Source organism: Solanum pennellii, chromosome 5 (genome assembly GCF_001406875.1).
Source record: "Solanum pennellii chromosome 5, SPENNV200".
Taxonomy (NCBI): domain Eukaryota; kingdom Viridiplantae; phylum Streptophyta; class Magnoliopsida; order Solanales; family Solanaceae; genus Solanum; species Solanum pennellii.
In genome coordinates this window covers 13135774-13154270 of record NC_028641.1, presented here as the reverse complement: position 1 = coordinate 13154270, position 18497 = coordinate 13135774, and the positions used below count along the sequence as shown (strand labels likewise).

The window sequence follows — 18497 nt, the reverse complement described above, 5'->3', positions numbered from 1 at the left end:
TATATATATATATATATATATATATAAACTTAATAAAGTTTGATAAAAAATAAATTTTATAAAAATAAATATTTCATTTTCTCATTAAATTGTATTAATTTAATAGATAATGATTTAAACTTTTATTTTTAGAGGTCAATCGAAAAGCATGTAAGAAATTGTATTAATTTTGATTGAGTCATTTTTCTTTACTATCTTGAGTATTTTAATAACTTTAAAGTAACTTTTAATTAATATTAGTTTGAATAAAAAAATAATGAATTAGTCATGAGATTTGCGTACTCTTACTTTTGAAGAGTGTGTTATCACTCTTATAATATGTAAAATCTAAAATTAAGTTTGAACTCGCATAAAATTACATATGCCGTAACCTATTTCACCCCATTGTCATCACTAATTATATAGAGATCTTGATTTGAGATATAAAAAGTAAATGCATCACATATTTTTTTTATAAAATTATTTATTTGTAAAAATAACCTCCACAAATACTGTGAAATCAATGTGAAAAAGGTTTTGACCGATGAGTGTATCTTTAACTATGGTGATGCACGTAACGAAATCATTTTCATTACCAATATTATGAATTTTTACATTATATATAAAATAAGATATATAACTAATATCTATATATTATTACATATATAAATTAAAAATATATAGCAAACAAAAATACTACAAAATTAATGGAATACACTCTATGAATCCAGCATACAAAAATAGAGCCTCTACGTAAGCCAGTTGTTATCTAATCTGTTTAGTCACTATGACATCAGATAACATATCTGTTTAGGGTACCCGTTTACACATCAGCTTTTAAGGTTTCCTACTTACCAAACACCTCTCCTTCACCAAATTGTTTCTCCAATCTCATCCAAAACTAGGTGAGTTCGAACAAACTCAATAATTATTTTTTTAAAAAATTATATTTATAATTAAAAATTAAATAAATATACATGTACATTTGTTTCTAAACTCATAACAAAATTAATTAACAATTCAGTTGTAAATAAGGGATCGTGAAAATGTTTTTTACGGCTAAAAGTTATGGATTTGAACCACACTATCGACAAAAAGTTAAGTTTCCTTTTTTTTTTTCCAAAGAAAATTTAAAACAACAAACTCTTAATTGTGACTTGATCCAAAATATGGTGCTCAAAATATAAGGGGAAAATTGAGATAATCCGGTGTCATTTTAAAGCTAACAAAATTGATTTTTTCTAAAACTAAAAATCAAGAAACAAAATAGAAACATATCAAATAAGACAACAAAAGTGTAACGTGACAATGTCATATAATACGAAATACCCTAGGAATAATTAAACACATAAAATTCACTATAAAAGGACAATGTCATAATTAATTTTTGTAAATAAAATATTCACCACTTTACATGATACGTAATTGGTATTTGGTACAAAATTTGAGTAATAGTAAGATAAATGTAGTAGTAGTGTGGTGCTTACTATGGTTATGGCTATATATACATATTGCATATGTATATATAAACAAAGAAAAAAGGGGTTTTGTGCTTTTGTAAGTTTGAGAAAGAGAAAAAAGAAAAATGGGAAGGGGTAGGGTTGAGCTAAAGAGAATAGAGAACAAGATCAACAGGCAAGTGACCTTTGCTAAGAGAAGAAATGGGCTTTTGAAGAAAGCTTATGAGCTTTCTGTTCTTTGTGATGCTGAGGTTGCTCTTATCATCTTCTCTAATAGGGGAAAACTCTATGAGTTCTGCAGTAGTTCTAGGTATATTCAAATATTATTTATCTAGCTTGTTGTTTTTGAGATCTAAATGAGTAAAAGATTTAAGTATTTCTTTCTTTTTTTTTAAATATATTTTGTAGAGAGTAAATTTTCCATTTTTGTGAATATTTTGGAGTGTATAGGACTTTGTGCTTGTAGGTGTTGTTAGATCTGCAAGAGGAAATCATGAAAAGAAGATAAAATTTCTATATCTATGTTGAGTTTCTCTTCTCAGTCTTCCTTGTTAGTCTCCTCTATTTTGTGCTCATTTTAATTCCTTTTTTCTTCTTCTTTGACCTCTTAAACCAAACAACTCTTTTTTTATTTCTCGATGTTCTGATCTATAAAGCTAATTATATCTCTTATTTCTTTGAGAAAATTTTATCATCAACAAATTTAGGGTTCACTGTTCATTCATCAATATAGATTTTGGTTGGTGTTTTCACAAATTTTGCAATTTTAGGGCTTTTACAACCCTACTTTTATATTTTATTGGGATTTGTTTTGATCATTTACTTTCGATGGAAGCTCATCTTTCAAAACTTTGATTATTTTTTTTCTTCTTCTTCTTAATCTTTTTCACTTAAAAATTTATTGATCTTTAAATCAGTTGATGAAACGATCTTATATCCGGTTACGGTACAAGTCTTTTGGTTTCGTAGCTAGATCTTTAAGAAAAGAAAGTAGATCTATCAGAATGCTACATTTACTGGATTTGTGTCCTAGATCTGACTAAAAATTTCGAAATAGATAAATTGTCAAGCTGTTTTAGAGATGGAAAATGAATATATTTATTTTTGTAAGAAAAATCAAATACCGTTAGATAATTTATTTTTTTGATTTATTTGTTTGATGAAATGTTTGTAACAATGAACAACAGCATGCTAAAGACGTTGGAGAGGTACCAGAAGTGCAACTATGGAGCACCTGAACCGAATATATCAACGCGAGAAGCACTGGTAAATGTTAATATTTCAACTTCTTTCTTCAACAATTAGTGAGTATTCTTGCTTTATTACGACATAATTAATGTGTAACTGCTGTTAATTATAACCTACTCTAGGGTGAGAAGCAATACCCTATCTCATTATTTTAAAAAGAATTATAGGGTTTGAAATCTATCTAGTAAGGTAATGAAAGAGAAAGACTAGACATGGAGTGTTCATATTGCTCGGACTCTTCAATTTTAATGCAATATCTATATATGTCGATACGATGTGGGTGTGGGAAGAGTATCCAATCTGGTCAATCATTTTTGGTTACTTTGACCATATTCGAGAGAGAAATTCTAGAAAGATTCAATTGTTTCGGTAATTAAAACAAAAACTAAGGTAAAATTAAAGAAAATGAACATCTTGTATAGTACTATATAAATTTGTACTCTCACTCTTTTTCCTTTTATCTCCTTTCAGGATTTTCTTCGGTCTAGATCATTATTTTCTCCCAAATTTTCCTCATAATAACTCGTAATTTAGGTTAGGAACTCTATTTTTAGAAATTTATATTATTTTTAGTTGAATTGCCTCGACCTATCCATATATAAATCGGTATCACAAATCATAAAATTTGGATCATAGAGGATCCAACCAGAACACTCACACCAAGTTCAAACAACTTAAATGAAAAGTGAGCTAGTTGTTAATCAAGATATCCCCATCCATATATGATGTGTTCTCCAAATAAGTGGTCAAAGTTCCAACTATATTTTGTTCCATCATCGTCTTTCAGAAATTGAAGAGTCTAAACAACTTAGCTTTTCTGAGAAATTGCTTAAGTTTGTGCAACATAAATTACGTCAAATTACATGTTTGCGTAATTAATGCAAGTGAAAAGATTTGGGGATCCAACGAAAACAGGAAACAGGATAATATAAATTTCTTTGGGAGCTCTCAGATAACCAACAAGAACAAGCTAAGTGCATTCTCTAACGTAACGTATTATACGGATAGTTAGTTGAGTCTTGGCAAGTAATTCATAATCATTGAAAACACATTGGATCTTATGAAGAACAAATCATGAATTTTCAATGTGCTTTGTTATCATTAATAATGAAGTGATGGTAAGTTTAATTATTATTTGTCTTAAAAGGTGAAATCATCTTTTAAACAGTTTTGTGATTTCTCATATTTTCTACTATTTAAATTGCTATATGTTTCATTTCTATTTATTTAAAAAGACTTTCAAGAATATCTATTGATCTGCAAAAATAATAATTGTAAATTTGTTAATTGATCTTATCAATACCACTTAATTAAATCAGCTTATAATAATTCAATTTTCTATATTAATATTTAATTCTCTTCAATTGGTTTTAAGAATAAAATAAAGCAACAAATTAGGATATATTGTCTTTGAGTCGTGGAAACAACACTTAAAACGCATAAAGTTAGACTGTTTACGTCACACTTTGTGGTGTGACTCTTCTTTGAACTCTACTTACAGAGTTAGTAGAATATTTGTGAATCAGGTTATCCTTCTATATAGCTACACATTCTAATTTAATTCGTTCCTTAGTAAAAAAAAGACTTTGATCCAAAGTCAGAATATAAATGTACTCTTAAAAGAAAATGACATTCTAATAACAGCAAATGAAGAAATCTATTGTTTAAGAAGATTTTTGTATGAATCGCAATAAAATTAAGCTCTAAATAATAATGATAAAAAAACAAGAGAAAACAATGTAGAATAAAGTAGAACATAATTATCTTCTTTCGTTATTTATATTTATAGTGTTATAAAACAAAGTTGGCATTAACAATGACAATTATAAGATAGAAGGCATAATATTAAGGGTTTGAAGTCATGGAAGAGGTGGAACATAATATGATGAAGAAGTAGTGGTAAAATAGAGAGATTACATTTATTGGACATTCATATACAAAGTATATTTTATATTACGAATAACCTTACAGAACTTTTCAAAGGCCTTTTTATTGAGATATTTTGGAGAAATAATGAAATAAGTACATTAAAACCTCTATAACTTAATACTCGATAAATTAATAATCTCTCTAAAATAATATTTTGCCAGTTATGACTTGAGTCAATGGAAAAAATTATCAATTTCGATAAGATAATAAGATAAATATTTTCAGAAGACTCCTATATAAATATATGGTCCCATTAATATCATAAATTAATAAAACTGTTAAAATACAAATATATTTAAGACAATTTAATAAATATGATTCTACTGTGTTCAGTTTTTTCTTAAAATTTAAATTTAGTTGAAGCTCATCCCTACCTTTTCTTATTGCATCCAAGAGCTTCCATGTTGTCTTTTCGAACTGCACCATAAAATTTTTTAAACGCGATAAGTGTTTTCTTACGCGTAACTAGTTCCAATATAGTATCATCTTCAATTTCATCATCAACATTATTTTTTTCGATAGTATCCACAATTTTTATTAATTTTGGACCTCTGAATATGTATCGATTTCACCTGAGTAATCCAACATGTTATTGACATTCATTTTACTGTAGTAACTGAGATCATTAATCATAACCTCAAGTTCATGAATGACGTTTTCACAAGTGGGTTCATTCAAATTCTCTGAGATTCCATCCCCCGAACAAATTTTACAGTGTCGACAATAATTTGATATTTTCTCTTGCTGAATATTTATTGTCCAAGTAAGGACTGCAAAATTGACAACATCCAAAACAATAATCATTGCTAGATTAGTTTGTCATAGTCTTTTATTATCCTAGATAAACTTTGTTACAGTAATACATCTTAAAACTCTTATTACCTTAGCATCACAGTGTTGAAATTAGTAAGATACAATTATTTTGATATAATCAAAATTAACCTTCATTAAGTCTCAAATCATTCTTTAAATTAATAAATATTAATTTATCGATTAAATAATATCTCTACAAAATAATAAAATTTCATGGTCCCATCTGTATTAATTTTTAGAGGTTTTACTGTAATTCTAACAAAATTCAAATTTTGTTTATTTGTTGGGTATATGTTTATATTACATAAAAGATAATTTAGTTTGTTATGTCAAATTTGTTTAATGATAAAGGTAGTTGATGGTTTTTTTAAAATAAAACTTTTAAATTATGTAATTTTGTTGATACAAAATAAAATTTGAAAACTAAGGGGAATTGGCAAGAACAAGATAACCGTTTCTTTTTTTTGGTTTTCCCATCCGTGTTATCCATATTGGAGAGAATTAAACAATATTTTCCTACTTTACTGCAATCCGTGGTTGGTAGAACAAGATAAAGTCAAGTGCTAAGCAATTAACAAGGCAAAAAAACATAATAATTGTATTACTGTTAATGGTGATAGGAAATTAGTAGCCAGCAGGAGTACTTGAAGCTTAAAGGACGTTACGAAGCATTGCAGCGATCACAGAGGTATTTCGAAGAAAGCAATTCATTTAATTTGTTAATTTATCAACTGCGTTTTCACAATAATTAACTAGTTATTTTGATGATTTTGTGAATAGGAATCTTCTTGGTGAAGATCTTGGTCCTTTGAACAGCAAAGAACTTGAATCACTTGAGAGACAACTTGATATGTCGCTCAAACAGATCAGATCAACTCGGGTAAATATTCACATATACATACATATATCCCTTTAGATTTGTTCGATTGCACTGACCACTAGTTCCCAATTTTACAGACTCAGTTAATGTTGGATCAACTTACAGATTATCAGAGAAAGGTACATATGTTTATTTTAATCTAGCTTTCAACAATATGCCTTGAGGTAGTATTACTTTTGGTATCAATGTAATGTTTCTTTACCAAAAAAAAAACATAAACTTTTGAGATTTCCTACTTATATTCATCGGGATATGGTAACCTTTCATATGACAGGAACATGCATTGAACGAAGCCAACAGAACCTTGAAACAAAGGGTAGGTGCATTTTTCCTTATTCTCCTTTAGAGATATAAGTGACTTTCTTGAGATAGTAACGTCACTCTTTCCTTTGGTTTGATCAAATTCCTGACTGAAAGAGTTATTCAAAACTACAGTACATTTATATAATCTAAAAGAATGTCTTCTGGAAAAGGACCTTGGGAATGCAAGTATATATATATATATATACATAGAGAAAAACATTATTGATCTGTTTACTTATCGTTTAATAAGATCGAGATGAGGTATGACCTTTTACTAATAGCTTACATTGGGATAGGTGTCACCAAAAGAACCAATATCTCATGTCTTGGTCATAGTTGCTTCAAAAGAATATGAAGTATCATATGTATATTTAGTACTAAATATTTAACTGTCAACTTCATTTTGTAGTTGATGGAAGGAAGCCAACTAAATCTGCAGTGGCAGCCAAATGCACAAGATGTGGGCTATGGCCGGCAAACAACTCAAACTCAGGGCGATGGCTTCTTTCATCCTTTGGATTGTGAACCTACTTTGCAAATTGGGTATGCCCTCAACTTTTTGGAACATATATCTATTTCAATATGTTTGAGAAGATAATTCACCACCCAACAAGGGACAAGAGGAGTTTGCTCAGATGATAAGCATACGCTAACTTTAACTTTATCAAGTTATTAAGGAAGAAAAAAGGTGGTAATTCCTAGAGGAGAGTTAAAACAATCCAACAAATAGCTAAAGTCAATTAAACTGCATTGAGTGACCCCGTATTAAGTTAGCTATGTTGCATACTATGTGTCTATGTTATATCAATCGATCATTTGTGTGACATGCTTCATGTATATTTTCTGTTGCGAAACTAATAGATAGTTTTTTTTTGGAAATATTATGGCAGGTATCAGAATGATCCAATAACAGTAGGAGGAGCAGGGCCTAGTGTGAATAACTACATGGCTGGCTGGTTGCCTTGAAGGCTCACGATTCTGATCATAACATTATTATAAATATGCTCAATGGTTTTCCTATCATCATAAACATTGAATATCTCCTAATTTCTGTATGTTGTTTGAGAAAATGTTTCATCCTGGACCTAACGGGGATCCATAAGACAATCCCGTTATTAGTAAATCATAAACTAGATTTCTTTGAGTGCTTAATCAGTTGACTTATGTTCCTCCATCTTCTATTCTTTAGTTGTTGCTATGTTTGAGTCTAACGTCACAATGAACAGAGACAAGTCTAGTGTACAATGTACACTAGCCAGCGTGCTCTCGAGCTATAGTTCCTTAGGCTCGTCCCCTCTTATGAGTGGTTCTCACTTGTCTGAAACTGGCAATCGAACGAGCTAGTCACAGTTTAGCTATGTAATTAGACAGTAGATGTTATCTTGATATTTCAATTTCTACGGATAAAACTTAATCCTGGGATTCCACAGATTCACATATAGTAGTTGAAACTCTATTGTATGAGTATTATTATTATTTGTGAATATATTTCTGGTTCTTACTCACTGTTTAATCAATGAAATTACAGCCTCCCCCAAAACAAAATCCAAAAACCAACTCCCTCATCAGGGCTCGACAAACAACCCACAATGGTCTGTTGTCAGTAATATTTAAGGTGGAATACTATTGAGATGTAATGGCGTAAGTATACAAATGGACCCTAGTTGGTGTTTGGACAAAATGATAATTACACTCGGGATAATATTACCCTAAATAGCAACAGAAAGAGAGTAACAAGACATCATGTAGGAAAAACAAAAGTTCTTTAACTTAACAATTTAGAGCTACATAAAGACGAAGGGAATACTTTGTAGAAGAGCGGTATTTATTAATCGGAAATATCTGCCTTTATAGGCTTACAAACGCAGGAAGATAATATCTATCATGATTCCTACTTGACTAGAAACTAAGAAAGGACCATAAACAATATCAACCTAACAAAGACTCTTTCAACTCTAGTAAAAGACTTATTCAACTCACAGTAAATGATTTATTTTACGCGGTGACTTAGACTCTTTTTTAAATCAATTGTCAACACTCCCCCCTTGATTCAAAATCACATACGTTAAGGCATAACATAAAGTACTTGTGATTGTGAAAAACTAAAGTTTATTTTTTGGAAGTACAAAAAATATCATAGATTTTTAGTAGAACTTTCTAGAGTTTTATATAGATATCTTTAGTATTTGTTTTGTGTCTAAGAAAAGTCTAGATATTGTAGACAATTAGATATTTATAGTAAGGAAAAATCTAGATAGTCTAGAGTAGTAGATATTCTAGAGAGATATTTGTAGTAAATGATTGAAGAGCCTAGATCTTGTAGTATTTAGAACCATTCTTACATAAGTATAAATAGGGGTGATCTTAGTCATTTGTAATTAACCCAAGCAAACCAAGAACAACCTAATAAAAGAGTATTCTTCCATAATCAAGTTCTCCTTACTAGCTTCCTCTTTCTTAGTTGAATCTTCCGATCTTAGTTAACGATCTTAGCTTGGGCTAGCAAAAGGTTCTCCAATTATACTTTTCTTCTGCTATTCTCTATATGGTATCAAAGTCATAGTCGTAGATTGACTCGCGGGTGTTATTTTAAGATCGGGTTTGTGGTAGATTCAACTAGTTTGCATAGATGGATTTTAACGGTCGTGTTAATGGACTGGGGATGGAGTTGTTGAATCAGTCCAATTTTAAGGTATGGAAGATATGTATGGAATCATAACTTGTGGGAGAGGATTTGTGGGATGTTGTTAATGGGAATGACACAAGTCCTCCTGCTGACGGACCGAAATATAGCAGTGCATACAAGAAGTGGAAGCAGGTTAATGCGAAGGCGGAGTTCATTCTGAAAAGGACAATCTCCTCCAGTTTATTTGATCACATTATAAAGTGTAAATTAGCTCATGAGATATAGAGGACCCTTGATCACTTGTTCAACGAGAAGAATGAAGCTCGACTGTTGATATTGGAGAATGAATTGGCTAACACCACTCAAGGTAATCTTTCTATCTCTAAGTATTTTTTGAAGATTAAGAACTTATGTTCTGAGATATCTTTGTTGAATCCGGAAGAGGCTATTTCTGAAGCACGAATGAGAAGAATAGTCATTCATGGATTAAAACCTGAATATAGTTCATTTGTGATGTCGATTCAAGGATGGGCTCAACAACCATCCTTGGAGGAATTTGAAAATTTGTTGTCGTCACAAGAATTACTAGCCAAGCAGTTGGCTAGTGTGTTTGTCAAGAATGGAGAAAGAGATGCTCTTGTAGCCTACAAGAGAAACTATAAAGGAAAAACAGGAGATAGGCCACCCTCTCGATTCTTAGATGGTTCACACTCACCTAGAGAGAAGGAAGAACTTTCTAACTATTATGGTAAGAAGCCTCTGAAATGTTATCGTTGTTGCGAAATAGGGCATATAAAAAGATATTGCTGAGCTAAGGAAAGCAATATGGCTCAAATAGTTATTGACGAAGAAGAGTTGAAACAATGTTTAGCAGTTGAGGCTCGAGCAATAGATGTCATGATTTCCATTAATGTAGAAAAATATTGGATCAAGGATCTGGAATATATTATAGTCGATCACATGGAGAAGCAAGAAATTGATGTTGTCGGCATAAAGCAAGAAATTTTTGCGGATGTTCCCAGTGATGACATGGTAGATGCTATTGAAGAAATCAAAGAAGATGATCTTGAACATGTAGTATCTGAAACTACATCTGTTAATGAAAACCTTTTTAAAGAAAGCATTGAGGAAGATGTTTTGAAAGTGGAAGTACATGGTCAATCATCGGCAATATCAAGGTCAACTAATGACTCAAGAGAAAATTCTGGAAGCAGATAGAGAAAGTAGAGATCAAATAAAGGAAGAAGATGATATTGAAGTCTTAAAGACAAATGATATGATTTTTGAAAGTTCTAAAGCTGCCAAAATATCTATCGATGAAATGATAAGAGAATATGGCAGTGGATCCTATGTTGGTGTTGAGACTTCACAGGAAATTGATATTGTTGCTCTAGATAATATAATTGTCGAGAAGTTAAGAGAAATGGGGAGTCTGAGAACTCAACAAGGAGATAATCTACATGGATCAACTGGCAATGAAGAATTTTTATGTCACGACCCAAAAATCACGACTCGTGATGGCACCTATGTTCCCAACCAATAGGAAGCCAACCAACATATTTTAACAAACTTAACTAACTAATGAGTGAAAAGACAACAATTATCCAAATCTCCAACCCTGAGTTCCTTATAAGTACGAATGCGGAAAACTGAAAAAAGTACTACCCAAGAATTGGTGTCATAAGTACAAGAGCTTCTAAAATACGATGCAAGTCTGAAACTAAAATGACAAATTTAATATAAGGGATATCTTGTCTAAATACTGAATACCAGAATAAGTAAAAGATAGAGAGAGGTGTGGGCCATGGAACAGCCAAGCAGCTCACCACAACTCCAAGACACTCCAAACTCGGACTCAAACTACTCCTCGAGATGTGTTCTTACTCGGACGAATCTGCACCACAAAGAGTGCAACAAGTGTAGTATGAGTACGAAACCACGTGTACCCAGTACGTCTCATTAACCGACAACGAAGAAGTAGTGACGGGAGTTTATATATGAAAAATAAATTCTTAAATTATACAAGTATGTATATATTACACTTACTATTTAAGTTTCATCAATAAAGGTAATCAGATATCAAGTACTTTCCAAACAGCAAACAAAACACATAATCATCAAGAATGAATAATGTGATGAAATGCAATGCAATATGATACCATGTAATAATATATCTCAGAATACCCAGTACTCACTCAACCGTATATACATGATACTCCTCAGAAATACATCGAGAGCTCATGACCCATGGGGGACTCGCGAGGTCCATATACCGAAACGGAGGATCTCCACGTGTTTGTGCGGACGATCTCAACGCACTATCATAATATCAAACAATTTCCGCACGGACGGTCTCCACGTGCCCAAATTACAATCTTAACATCTCACCATCCCCAGCACGGACGATCTCCACGTGCCCAACTTATACTCAATCTCATGTCAATACATGTACACAATATTATTTCAATATAAGGGGATGATGATGCATCTCAATCAATCAATATCAACATAAACATAACCACCTCAATTATCACAACTATACGGGTATAATAAAGAAAACAAAATCACACAATAATTTCAAGTCAATAATATATCAGCTAATGCCCATATGTTTTGGAAATTCTCAAATTACAATCCACATTCTATAGTAGTAACTTTCCGTTTTATAACACTGGTACTCGTACCAATACCCGTCACACCGTTGATACGAGACCCCCATCTTTTGCCCTTACCCCTTTGTCTATTTTTATTTGTATCTTTAATTAGGAAAACTTCCTTCAACAAGTCTAAAAAGTCTTAACAAAACTCAAGTGCCGAGCTCGTGTCACAAATCGTCAAGATAGTTCCTTCGCTTTTTGCAAAGTTTCGGAATGTTCACGATCTACCAATGATGCAATATTCGTAAGTAAGCGAGTTTGCGGACATTCAAATTATTATAGGTATATCATAGACCCTAAAACTCACTCATATATCTCAACAAACCCCAAATCTTGATATAATTTATATGCCAAAATATATCATATTTGTCAAATTTCAAGTCAAGATTTAACCTTAATCACTTAAATACCCTAGAATTCAATGTTAAATCATATAATATATTAATTATCTATCTCAATATATTAAAAAACTAGTAACTTAATTTTGTAAATGAATTAAATAAAAATAATTCCACCCACTAACAACGCACACCATAAGTCGCAAGCCTGCAACATGACCTTGTGTGTTTATTTTTTTTCCTCATAATTTCCATTCTGTAACAAGTGCCATTTTTGCCAAATTGTTTGTCAAATGCCAATCATTGGCAATCATTGCCCAATGATTGTCTCAATCTTTTCCCCATCATTCTTATACAAAAATATAATAAGGGAGAAAACAATTGCAGACCAAATCCCAGATTTCACACTACGTTCGTATCCAAATTCCAACTTTTACATAATACTACATGAGACAACCATTACCGATTAGGAATTCATTAGACTATCACCTAATAACCACACTAACGTCCCCAGAAATCCCAACCCGTGACAATAAATAAAATCTCTATTCAACTATACACTGCATCTTACCCACGAAAACAAAAAAAAACACCCTTAATAAACAACATAAGAATATAATAATAACAACAATCTAATGCCCTCTGACAACCTACTTTAATATGCAGAATTGAAAAAGAATGGAAATTGCTTGTGTTCACTTGAGCAATTTTTATTGTGTTTCCTCTCGTTCATCGCCTACGGTAAGTTTCTGCCTCCACTTCTTTTATTTTTTAAGCAAGAGTTTATTAACTGTGAAACCCCACTAACCTATTATCTATATTACTTATTTAATAAAAAGTTTCATCAACTAGGTACTCGTAGTTATCAGATAGTTAAAATACTCCCTTTAATTTTTCCAAAAAGAGTCAAAATAGTCATAGTTTTCAAAACGACCAGCGGGTCGTTACATCACCTACCACTTAAACAAACGTTCGTCCCCGAACGTAAAAAGAAAAGAGCTAACCTGAACGCTAAAAAAGATGAGGATATTTACTCCTCATGTCTTACTCTGTCTCCATGTAGACGATGCTTCCATTGAACCTTTACTGAAGCAATCTCTTTTGACCTCAACTTTCGAACTTGTCTATCCAAAATGGTAACCGGCTCTTTCTCAAAAGTCAAATTTTGATCAAGTAACAATGAATCCCATTGTATCACATGAGCACCACCCTGATGATACTTCTTCAACATCGAAATATGAAATACAGGATGGACGCCTGACAATCCAAGTGGCAAAGCCAACTGATAAGCCACCTCACCAATACGCTCCACAATCTCGAAAGGACCAATATACCTTGGGCTCAACTTCCCCTTCTTTACAAATCTCATCACACCCTTCATGGGTGAAACCTTCAATAGAACCCTCTCTCCAACCATAAACTCCAAATCATGAACCTTCCTATCTGCATAACTCTTTTTCCTACTTTGAGCCATGAGAAGTCTATCTTGGATCAATTTGACCTTGTCCAAGGACTCCCTCAGCAAATCTGTACCCCACGGTCTAACCTCAAATGCATCAAACCATCTAATTGGAGATCGACATCTCCTACCATACAAAGCCTCAAATGGTGCCATCTTAATGCTCGAATGGTAACTATTATTGTAAGCAAACACCGTTAATGGCAAGAACTGATCCCAGTGACCACCAAAGTCAATCACACATGCACACAACATGTCCTCAAAAACCTGAATAGTCCGTTCAGACTGACCATCAGTCTGAGGGTGGAAGGTTGTACTGAGATCCACCCGAGTGCCCAACTCCTTCTGCATAGACCGCCAGAAATGAGATGGAAATTGGGTGCCACGATCTGAAATAATAGATATAGGAACCCCATGCAAACGAACTATCTCTCGCTTATAGATTTTGGCTAACTTCTCTGAGTTTCAGTCGATCCACAATGACCCATATAGCATCGAACTTACCCAAGGTGCGTGGCAATCCTACCACAAAGTCCATAGCAATACGCTCCCACTTCCACTCAGGTATAGACATCCTTTGTGTCACACCTCCGGGCTTTTGGTGTTCATACTTCACTTGCTGACAATTCAAACAACGGGATACAAAATCTACTATGTCCCTCTTCATACGACACCATCAATAATGTTGCTTCAAGTCACGATACATCTTAGTAGCCCCCAGATGAATAGAGTACCTCGAACTATGGGCCTCCTCCATGATTAATCTAGTCAAATCACCTGTACGAGGAACACAGATACGACCTTTAATCCTCAAAACTCCCTTAGTATCAAGAATTGAAGCCTTGGCTTCTCCTTTTAATACCTTGTCCCTAAACTTACATAAGTCACCATCATCAAACTGTTGAGCTCGACTATGCTCCAACAAGGATGACCTAGCCTCCATATAAGCAAACACCCTACCAGATTCTGAAATATCAAGTCTCACAAAGCTATTGTCCAAGGATTGGAAATCCCTAGCTAAAAGACGCTCGCTACCCTGTAACATGGCTAGACTACCCATACTTACTGCCTTCCGACTCAAGGCATCTGCTACAACATTTGCCTTACCTGGATGATAAAGAATAGTCATGTCGTAGTCCTTGAGCAACTCCAACCATCTCCGCTGCCTCAAAGTGAGATATCTCTTATTGAATATACTGGAGACTACGATGATCTGTGAACACCTCACAATGCACACCATAAAGATAATGCCTCCAAATCTTCAATGCAAACACAACAGCCGCCAACTCTAAATCATGAATAGGGTAGTTCTTCTCATGAACCTTCAACTGCCTCGACGCATAAGCTGTCACCTTTCCCTTTTGCATCAATACACAACCCATACCAATCCGAGAAGCATCACAATATACAACAAAACCCTCTCCCTCCACGGGTAGGGTCAAAATCGGAGCAGTAGTCAATAAAGTCTTGAGATTTTGGAAACTAACCTCACACTCATTAGGCCACTGAAAAGTCACCTCCTTCTGTGTCAATCTAGTTAATGGAGATGCAATGGATGAGAAACCCTCTATAAACCGTCTATAATAACCAGCAAGGCCAAAAAAACTCTGAATCTCAGTGACTGAAGCAGGTCTGACCCAATCTCTAACCGCCTCGATCTTCTTAGGGTCCACCATAATACCCTCCTTGGACACTACATGTCCCAAGAATGCTACCAAACTGAGCCAGAACTCACACTTCGAAAACTTTGCATAAAGCTTCTCCTTTAGAATCCCAAGCACGATCCTCAAATGATGTTCATGTTCCTCCTTAGTGCGTGAGTATATCAATATATCATCTAAGAAGACAATAACAAATGAATCTAAATACGGTCTGAAAACTCCATTCATCAAGTCCATAAAAGCTGCAGGGGCATTAGTCAATCCAAAAGACATCACCAAAAACTCGTAATGGACATAACGTGTTCGAAAAGCTGTCTTAGGGATATCTTCCGCCCTAACCTTCAGCTGGTGATGACCAGATCTCAAATAAATCTTGGAGAAAACTGAAGCACCCTGCAACTGATCAAATAAGTCATCAATACGAGGTATCGGGTACTAGTTTCTGTTGGTTACCTTGTTCAACTGTCGATAGTCAATACACATACGCATAGATCCATCTTTCTTCTTCAAAAATAACATTGGGTCACCCCAAGGAGATACACTCGGTCTAATAAAACCTTTGCTCAACAAATCCTGCAACTGCTCCCTCAACACTTTCAATTCAGCCGGTGCCATACGATAAGGAGGAATGGAAATAGGCTGAGTGCCTAGATCCACATCAATACAAAAATCAATATCACGATCTAGTGGAAGACCTGGAAAATTTGTCAGGAATACCTCCAAAAATTCACTCACCGCTGGAATCGTCTCAAGCATAGGGGTCTCAACACTAGTATCTCGAATGTGTTCCAAGTAAGCCAAACATCCTCTCTCCACCAACTAACGACCCTTAAGAAATGATATCACACCCTTAGGAGGGTGACTAAGAGAACCTCTCCATTCTACTACTGGAATTCCAGGCATAGCTAAAGTGATTGTCTTGGCATAGTAATTTATAATTGCATGGTAATAAGATAACCAATCTATACCAAGAATCACATCAAAATCTACCATATCTAAAGACCTTTAAATCCGCATAAGTGTCATATCCCATCAAGGTAACAATACATAATCGATACACCCGATCTACCACTACAGAATCCCCGACAGGAGTAGAAACGTATATCGGAAAATCAAGATACTCACATAATATATCCAGAGTAGGTGCAAAATATGTGGACACATAAGAATAAGTAGAGCCTGGATCAAATAATACAGTAGCTGGTCGATGACAAACCGGAATAATACCTGTGATAACAGCATCTGAAGCCTCAGCCTCTGGCCTACCCTGAAAATCATAACAGTGAACGACCTCCCTTAGATTGTGAACCTCCACGACCACCACCTCGACCAGAAGGAGAAACACCTCTACCTGAATGAGAACTATCTCTACCATTTTGTGCACCACCCATAGCCGGAGGTTGTGCAGCCCTAGAAGTCGAAGCCTGAGAACTCTGATGTAAGCCACCACGTCTGGTCCTAGGGCAGTCTCTCACATAGTGTCCCATATCACCAAACTCAAAATAGCCCCTACGAGATGCAGGCTGATGAGAGGACCTAAATGAACAGAATGCCCTCCACAAACTATAGGTCTAGAAGGTGAACCCTGTGAAGTATGCACTGAGCTCGAAGATCTACGCCTAGGGTAACCAGTCTCAAACGCTGGTATAGCAGCATGAATGGGTCTGCTGGACCGAGGGTGAGAACCTCTTCCCAAGTAACATCGACTCCTAGGTGGAGCACCACCATAATCACCTGAATAATGAGTCCTCTTGCCCTCACGCTGCTCAAATCCCTCACGCCGAATCATCTCCAACTCCTTAGCAACATCTACCACTTTCTGGAATGGAACACCAGAAGCAGCAACCTGAGAAACTCCTAGGTGAATCAGAATAATCAGCCCCTTAACAAACCTTCTCACTCTCTCAACCTCTATGGGATGTATCATTGAAGCATGCCTATCCAAGGCATGAAATTTACCCTCATACTCTATAACTGATATACCACCTTGCTGCAAAACCCTCAAACTCGTCCCTCTTGCACTCCCTCTCACTGCATGGAACAAATTTGTATAGAAATACCTAAGTAAACTGAGTCCAGGATAGTGGAGGGGATCCAGATGGCCTACTACTAATATAATGCCTCCACCACTGCTTGGTAGAGCCAGTCATCTGAAATGATGTGTACTCAACTCCATGAGACTCCACTAATCCAAGATTATGCAACCTCTCATGACAACTAACTATAAATTCATATGCATCCTCAGTTAACTCACCAATATAAGTAGGAGGATTCATTAGTCTGAACCTCCCAAATTTGTTTTGCTGATCAATGGTCATAGAAATTCTGTTTGCTAAATGTGATGCAATATCTGTAAACTCCATACTATCAAAACGAGGAGCTACAACAGCAGCTGGCTGAGTCCTAAGAGTCTGAGAATCTAGAGCAACTATCGGATCTGAGGTCTGACCTCCAACATGGGTCTGTGAGCCATCAGAAGTGACAGGCAAAGCTCCTACCTGAGCCATCCCCTCTTGGATTCCTAACATACGAGCCAAGGTATCTTGAAGCACTGGGGTGACAATAGTACTAGGTGGAGCCTGTGCTGGCCCATCCCCCTCGACACGATCTTGCATATCCCCATGAATAACATCTGCATCAAGAGGTACGGTCCTATCACGGCCCTGGGTAGCTATTGGTACTTGACCTTCCACAGGTGCTGCAATACGACCCCTACCCCGACCTCGAGCTCATCTCCTGCCCCTACCTCAAATAGTGTTCAAGAAGCAGGCGCAGGAATAGGATCCTTACTACCACTTGCCGGTGTACGAGTCCTCGCCATCTGAGAGAATGAGATATCGAGATTAGAATTTTAACAATATCAAGTGTGCAAGATAGTGAATGAAAGAACAAAATATTTCCTAAATGTCCTATAGCCTCTCGAAGATAGGTATGGACGTCTACATACCGATCCGCAAGACTCTACTAGACATTGCTCTTGTACTCGTGAGATCGATGAACCTAGGGCTCTGATACCAAATTATCACGACCCAATAATTACGAGTCGTGATGGCACCTATGTTCCCAACCAATAGATAAGTCAACCAACATATTTTAACAAACTTAACTAACTAATGAGTGAAAAGATAACAATTAGTCAAATCT

General features: G+C 34.8%; 2 protein-coding genes across 2 annotated transcripts; one reads left to right on the top strand and one right to left on the bottom strand.

The window, feature by feature from the left end:
• The first annotated feature begins 1505 nt into the window (after positions 1 to 1505).
• On the top strand, positions 1506 to 7786 carry LOC107019064 (agamous-like MADS-box protein AGL9 homolog). The gene is made up of 8 exons (XM_015219646.2): positions 1506 to 1749; positions 2627 to 2705; positions 6050 to 6117; positions 6210 to 6309; positions 6387 to 6428; positions 6584 to 6625; positions 7022 to 7155; positions 7503 to 7786. Exons 1-8 carry the CDS (start codon positions 1565 to 1567, stop codon positions 7576 to 7578), a joined length of 726 nt encoding a protein of 241 aa, XP_015075132.1. The 5' UTR covers positions 1506 to 1564; the 3' UTR covers positions 7579 to 7786.
• Positions 7787 to 13263: 5477 nt separating this feature from the next.
• On the bottom strand, positions 13264 to 17968 carry LOC107019330. The gene is made up of 12 exons (XM_015219855.1): positions 17608 to 17968; positions 16918 to 17384; positions 16663 to 16876; positions 16401 to 16580; positions 16226 to 16315; positions 15894 to 16048; positions 15015 to 15746; positions 14555 to 14905; positions 14197 to 14311; positions 13886 to 14081; positions 13624 to 13819; positions 13264 to 13515 (listed from the first exon to the last, which is right to left on the bottom strand). The coding sequence occupies exons 1-12, from the start codon at positions 17966 to 17968 to the stop codon at positions 13264 to 13266; spliced, it is 3309 nt and encodes a 1102-aa protein (XP_015075341.1).
• Between the last annotated feature and the right edge of the window lie 529 nt (positions 17969 to 18497).

Bases quoted from the DNA above. Each gene is read 5' to 3' on its own strand.
- LOC107019064 (XM_015219646.2), top strand. From the start codon at position 1,565: ATGGGAAGGGGTAGGGTTGAGCTAAAGAGAATAGAGAACAAGATCAAC. The intron at 2,706-6,049 runs GTAAATGTTAAT...TAATGGTGATAG, and splicing joins TATCAACGCGAGAAGCACTG to GAAATTAGTAGCCAGCAGGA. The intron at 6,310-6,386 runs GTAAATATTCAC...CCAATTTTACAG, and splicing joins AACAGATCAGATCAACTCGG to ACTCAGTTAATGTTGGATCA.
- LOC107019330 (XM_015219855.1), bottom strand. From the start codon at position 17,968: ATGCAAGATCGTGTCGAGGGGGATGGGCCAGCACAGGCTCCACCTAGT. The intron at 16,049-16,225 runs GTTCTCTTAGTC...CAAATTTTCCAG, and splicing joins TCCAGTAGTAGAATGGAGAG to GTCTTCCACTAGATCGTGAT. The intron at 13,820-13,885 runs GTTTGCTTACAA...TTTGTATGGTAG, and splicing joins CAGTTCTTGCCATTAACGGT to GAGATGTCGATCTCCAATTA.